General features: G+C 58.7%; 2 protein-coding genes across 2 annotated transcripts; both read left to right on the top strand.

The window, feature by feature from the left end:
- Positions 1 to 788: 788 nt before the first annotated feature.
- LBRM_32_1220 (mitochondrial carrier protein-like protein) lies at positions 789 to 1802 on the top strand (the record flags this gene model as incomplete). The annotated part of the gene is made up of 1 exon (XM_001567429.2): positions 789 to 1802. The coding sequence occupies one exon, from the start codon at positions 789 to 791 to the stop codon at positions 1800 to 1802; it is 1014 nt and encodes a 337-aa protein (XP_001567479.1).
- A 1483-nt stretch (positions 1803 to 3285) lies between these two features.
- On the top strand, positions 3286 to 6474 carry LBRM_32_1230 (conserved hypothetical protein; the record flags this gene model as incomplete). Its single annotated transcript, XM_001567430.2, has 1 exon — positions 3286 to 6474. A coding segment is annotated over one exon (3189 nt), but the record flags the coding sequence as incomplete, so codon positions are not given.

The raw sequence follows: 6474 nt of genomic DNA on the forward strand, positions 1-6474 counted from the left end.
CATCCCGCCATAGTGAGCGCCTGGGTCTGCCGTGAGGTCTCGTTGAGGTTTGTCTCATCCATCGTAGCCGACACAGACGTAGAACTGGATGAGGAGCGGGGACCCCCTTTCCCCTTCCCCACTCAATGGTCAGCCCTTCCATCTCTCTCTCGCAACACGCTCCACAGGGCCCTCACCTCATCCCATTCCCTTCATCCACCACAGTGCTCACACCAAGTCCAGTATCAGATGGGCCTGTGCGTCTTGAGGAGAACTGCGCACCCACGGCTCGGTCTGTGTGTGTATGGGAGGGGGTGAAAGGGGGGTGGAGAGAGGAATCATCACAGCTTACGTAATGAAAAGGCCATACCGATGAAGAAACACATAGCGGGTCACGTTTGCCGCTAGGAGGTGGCTTAATTCGTGGACAGCGCATGCGTAACCCAAGTGTCATCGCTGCCGTCAAGGCCTGAGCTAGCTTCACTGTTCCCTCCATAACGCTGCGTGGCACCCACACGTTGCAGCAGTCACCCTGCTGCCATGGTAGTGCGACAAGAAGGTGATGGCCACACCTCAACTGTATATGGAGCGAGGCTGCCCGCTGTTGATGAGGTTTTTTGTATGTGGTAGCCCCCCCCTCTCTCTCTCTTTCTGTACATCCTTCATGTTCCCCTTGCCCTTCTATTGGTCTTCACTTTTCTGCACCCCGGTACGTTACCTTCGCAGAGGTACAATACTGAGCCGTTCAAGTGCCAGAATCTCCACGCATGTCATCAGCTCCCTCTCCTCTCTCTGCATGACCGCTCGCCATGAGAGAGAAGAAGTCAGCACTGCCCGACGCGACTTCCCTCCAGCACACGGTCGCGTCGCAGCTGGGTGGCGCCACGAGCACAATTCTGCTCTACCCAGTCGATGTAATACGGACGCGTTTCCTTTCGCAAGACGGCACACGTACGCGTGAGCACAACGGCGAAACGTATCGCAGCATCACAAGGGCGTTCCAGCTCGTCTACCGAGAGGAGGGTGGTCTGCCTGCCTTTTTTCGAGGCTGCCATGTTTCCGTGTGTGGTACAGTGTGCGCATGGGGTGTTTACATGTACCTTTATCGCCTCCAGTGTAGCTGGTATGCAGCGTGGCAGGCGAAGCGTCATGAAACCCACCGCAGCAGACGCGATTTGGTGGCGTTGTCAGGCGAAGACTCCTTCGCCGCCCTGTCCGCGGCGACATGGCAAAACCTTCTTCAGCGCTTCGGATTTTCAATTATCGCCAGCTGTACCTCAGCACTGGCGTGCAATCCCATATGGCTGCTCAAAACACGCATGCAGCTGGAGGAGGCTTCCGCGCGGACAGCGGGCGTGCCGCGCCACTTCCTGACGTTCCGCGACGGGCTGCTACACACAGTGCAGACTACTGGAGTGCGTTCCCTGTGGCGTGGTGTGTCGGCGCAAATAATGCTTGGCGTTCCAAACGCCTTCAATCTTCCCTTGTACGACACAGTCAAAGCAGCGATCATGAGAATCAGAGTAAAGAACGAGTTGTCCGTTCTTGACGTGGGTGTCTCGTCTACCGTGACAAAGGTCCTCCTGGCACTCCTTTGCCAACCGCTGGTCGTGGTCAAGACACGCTTGCAGGATCACCGCGCGCGCGCAGGGGATGTTCACTACCAGTCTTTTCTGCAGTCGACCAAGACCATCTGGCAGCGCGGCGGACTGGTGGCCTTCTACCGCGGCACCGTGTCGTCAATGTGCCAGACAGTCCCTCGCTCTGTTCTTCTGTTTGTCTTCTACGAGCAGTTTCTAAAGGTGGCAAAGTACATCTCATGACAACCCTCTACGCTTTTTCATGCCTCTGCCCATCTTACGGAGTGGAAATAGAAGGCGCGCTGTCCCTTTCGCTCTCTGGACGTTTCTTCAACACTTTGCCACCACCACCACCCCTCCCTCCCAGCGTGGTTTCTCTCTTTGTATGTCTGCTCCTTTTCGGAGAGCTTCACGCTTGTGGTGGCGAAGTTCCTAGGTACGGCGACGAAATGAGGGGTAGCTGCAGCAGTGGAGGTTTCCGTTTCTCTCCCTCTCTCTCTCCACTGCATCCCTCTTGTGCATTAGTGCTTGTTTCGATCATTCACTGCTGGAGCACAGCGCTTTCGAAGAGTCAAGTGAAGGGGACGAACCATAGCGATGCGTGATGTCACGGTGAACATGAATGAAGCGAAACAAAAGTGCAAACAAAACTGGCATATGCGAGTCACGCATGCTCGTGCGTTAAGCTGTGTTTTGGTACTGTGAGGAAGCAGAGAATCTCGATCGAGCCGAATCGCAGAGAATTGCACTGCGACAGAGCAGCCTATGTTTTTTTTTTCGCGACCCTTGTGCAGCCCACTTGCACTGTGTGGGACCCCTTGCGCTCAGTGACAAACAAGTGCGGCTCCATTTTCTCGCCTTAGCTTTTTGGGCCACCAATGACATCTTCATCGCTCTCTTTGAATAGTAATGCCTCCTCCTCTTTCTGCTTCTACGTCTGCCACGTGTGGGGATAATAACGCGCGGTGTTTGCGTTCATTTGTGTGTGTGTGTGTGTGTGTGTGCGCTTGGGGGCTTCTCCCGTGCTGCTTTCGCTTCTTTATTGTACAGAACGAACGTGGCAGCAGCCTGCTCCAACCCCTCCTCCTCCCCACAAATTGGACTGAAACATCTACACTGCCGCTTTCCCTCACCTTTGTTTGCTTGTGACGCTCTCCGTCGGCTGTGAAAGGGGCGGTTGCGTAGACGTATGCGTCCACAATTCACACCTACCGCTCCTTTGTAGCTGAAACACGCCGCATCCCCTACATCGCAGCACAAGTTCATCGCCCTAGTGTTGATTAGAGACACCGTTCCCTTTGTTTGTTTCTACCCTCCCCCACCCCCTGTTTATTTCCTCATTTCCTACAACCACCACTCTCACCCTCGCATTCAGGTGCACGCCTCCTACTTGTTGATTCACCTCTCCTCTCTCCCTCGCCTTCCCCACACGCGGGAGTGTACTTGGGGCATTGCCGGGCGGAAATCAGGGATCATCCGAACACGCAGAGCACTCTCCCCGTGTGTGTTTCTCCTCGTTCTCTGCCTTAACGGCGCGTTGCCCTGCCGTCCGTCGTGCACTGTCACAAAAAGGCTTCGCTTGCACCATTCGCTCCGTCTTCGCTTGGGCATCTTGTTCTTCCCGCAGCAGCACCACCACCTCAGAAGGTACTAACTCACAGGTTCGCACAGAGAGGGAGAGGGAGAAAGAGAGAAGCGTACGTCTGTATACGAGGACGGACTAAAAATGTCGGAGGATAAGAGGCCACGTTTTCTGCAGCAGACGACATCGCAGCTGCTGCACCAGCAGGAGGCGCTGCGCAAGCGCCGAGAGATGTTAGAGCGCGAGAGTACCAAACCCCCGGCGATGCGGTTCGGCACAAACACGCCTCCACGCAATGCGGCGCGCCACGGGCGGTCGCCTCTATTGTCGTCGTCGGCAAGTGAGCGGCAGACTTCGCACTCCACGCCGCCGCCAAGCAGTGGTGCTCGCCGCGAGTTGAACTGGAGCCGCCCAGAGGACGAGAAGACTGCAGAGCGCGCACCAATGCGATTTTCCATGCTGTTTCGCCCTTCGCCGACTCCGGCGGTGCTGGCACGCCCGCGCTCCGCCACTGGCCTCCATACACCGTCTTCGCCTAGCCTACGAGAGGTGAACACGTCAGATCAAGTGGATGCAAGGGTGACCAAGTTTTGCAAGGAGTCTTCCTCACCGCGTACAGTGTCGCCCCACTCACCAGTACAGCAGCGGGGTCGTGTGGAGTGCGACCGTTCTCCCAGCGAGAACACCACACCCAGGACGGATGCCCCTGTGCATCTACTGCGGTGCAGTTTTCCGAGGCCTGTGCAGGTCATTGCCGATGAAGCAGCCCAAGTCGAGGTTGTTTGTACGGCAAGGGGCGGCGCGACACCGGCACGTGCAACAGTCGAGCTTCACGCCAGTACGCCACCACCCGACTCTCGGGTGACTTGCGCGGAGGAACAGGACAAGGTGACCGGTACTGCGGCCTTCTCAAACACGTTCCCGGTGCCACGCTTCACTCCTATTTCGCCTGTCGTTGCTGCGACGGCAAAGCGGGCTCAGCAGATGCACGAGGAAGAGCAGAACACGCCCATCCGTCTCGCCGCTGGGGAGTTCCGCACACCGCGTCCTTTGGCGCGCCTCTCTACTGCCGTCACACCCACCGTTGACTACCCTGCACCCGTGCAGGGAGAGGATGATGGTGAGCATGGAACTTCATCGTTGGATACGAGGGCGGGCACTGCGTCCGCAGTGTTCCCACCCCTGGCCCTACTGCCACAGGTACTTGGCGCCGCTGAGGCCTCCGTCGACATGCAGGAATTTGCACAACCAAGCCGGTCTACCGATGAAGCGCCCACGCACACCGAGCACGGCACTGTACCAACAGAAATGGCGTACCCGATTGGCAGCACTGAAATAGGAGCACCGCAGGAGGCAACCTCTCTCTCTTTCACCGTTGCCAGCGCACTGCCGCGTCGACAGACCCTGTCGCCGCCGCGTCGTAACAACGCGAGCCCAGTACCCACGACGCAAGACCTCATTCACAGCATGCAGGTCTCGGCAGAGAAGCAGCCCCACTCCCGCGATCGTCCTACGCCATCACCTGTGAAGTGGCACTCCTGCCGTGCCACTGCCACGCCGTCGCGCACGACCTCGCCGCTGCCGACACCAGTGCCGCCCTCGGATAGACTCATGACAGAGTTTGGTTCCCTCACGGAGAAGTGCTGCGATCGCCCGACGCCTGTGTCGCTCTCCTCGCAGCCTGCTGGCGGCGACGCACGCAACGCCACCGCTGGCACCTCCTCTGCTTCCCCGTGGCCTACCACAGAGAACATCATTAGCAGTATCATGGCAGGTACTAGTGAAGGGCAGCGCCGCGGCAGAGAGGTGAGCGCCGCAGCTACTCCCCACACAGTGCCACGGGAAGACGACGGCGTCGTCTCGGGGGAGTTCTCGAACGAGGAGGTGGATGTCCCGTGCACAGACTCGCCCAACATGGAAGCGCCAGAGAAGTTTGACGTGAATACCCACAACGAGGGTGAGGAGTTTGGCAGAGACGACACTCTGTACACCACACTCCAGACCACCGCTACCGCGCACACACCGTCGCCAGTCCCGTCGGACCGGCAGTACGGCCAGAGCATTCTGGCCTCCACCACGAAGCGGCGTTGCGGGCGACCCACCCCATCGGAGCGCCACGTCTCCGTCGCAGCGAGTGAGGATTCCAACGGGCGTGTGGCTCACACCACAAGCGCATCTCCGCAGCCGTCTGCCAACCACCTCCTCCTCAGCCTAGACGTGTCGATTGAGAAGAGCTGCCAGCGCTGTAAGCCAGCAGAACGAGCCACAGAAGCGGAAGGGAGTAGCAGCGGTGATGAAGCGACTAGAAAGACTCCAGGGCACCTAACAGCGATTCGCACCCCCTCCCCAACACCCACCCCAGAGCACGTCATTGCTAGCCTGCAGGCCTCCGCAGAAAAGCGGACGCGCTCCGGCGCCATTGATACCTCTAGGGAGCCCAAGGACTTCTCTGCCGCAACCATGACGAGCGCCAGCTGCGGTTCCTACCAGTCACCAACGCTCACGCCGCAGAATGTGAAAGACAGCATGCAGAAACTGATGAGGGAGCAGCAGCAGATGGCCCGCTCCGACGCCCCGCCTCCGATCCGGCCATGGACAGAAGGGGCGTCCAAGGATACCGCGAACGGTGCGAGCTGTGGAGGCACGTGGAACGCCTCGGCGTCACCGGTGGTCACGGCAGAGGATGTAGACACGGCGCTGGCGACCCTCGAGCGCGAGCAGCGCTACCATTCCCGTTCTTCCCGCGCGCCGCGCGTGTCTGGTATCTCGTCAGAGGAGGAAAACACCGCACTGCCACGCGAGAGCGTCGTCTTTGCTGTGAAGGCGGCAGAAGCGGTCCACATGAAAGCCATCCACGATACTCATGTATCCTCTCCTCAAGGGACAGTATCACCGTCTGTAGTCTCTCCAGTACCTTCAGAACTCGCCGTAGCCTCGGCGATGTTCTTCGATTGCGTGAGCGCCCCTCCAACGCCGGCTCTGGAGAGTCTAGTGGCAGCAAAAAGGGCTACTGGAAGCCCAGAGCTGCCCATCCCCGAGCTCGAGTCCGCGCATGTGCCTCCACAGTTCTACAATCTGCAGCGTGAGGTGGCCGCCATCGCGGAAGGGCGCAGTCGAACTTGCACGCCGCCGCCGCCACTACAAGTGAGTGAGCTGCGGTCCCCACTACCTGTTCCAGCGACGTCGTTGGAGGAAGGGGACACAACATCTGCTGATGTCTCACTCGAGCAGAGGGACGTTGCTGTCAGCGCATCGCTTCATGAGCAGCAGGACCCGATAAGTAGCTACACCGCTGCAGTGGAGAGAGACCCCGAGGATGAGGAAATGGCTCGT

Source organism: Leishmania braziliensis, chromosome 32 (assembly GCF_000002845.2).
Source record: "Leishmania braziliensis MHOM/BR/75/M2904 complete genome, chromosome 32".
Taxonomy (NCBI): Eukaryota; Euglenozoa; class Kinetoplastea; order Trypanosomatida; family Trypanosomatidae; genus Leishmania; species Leishmania braziliensis.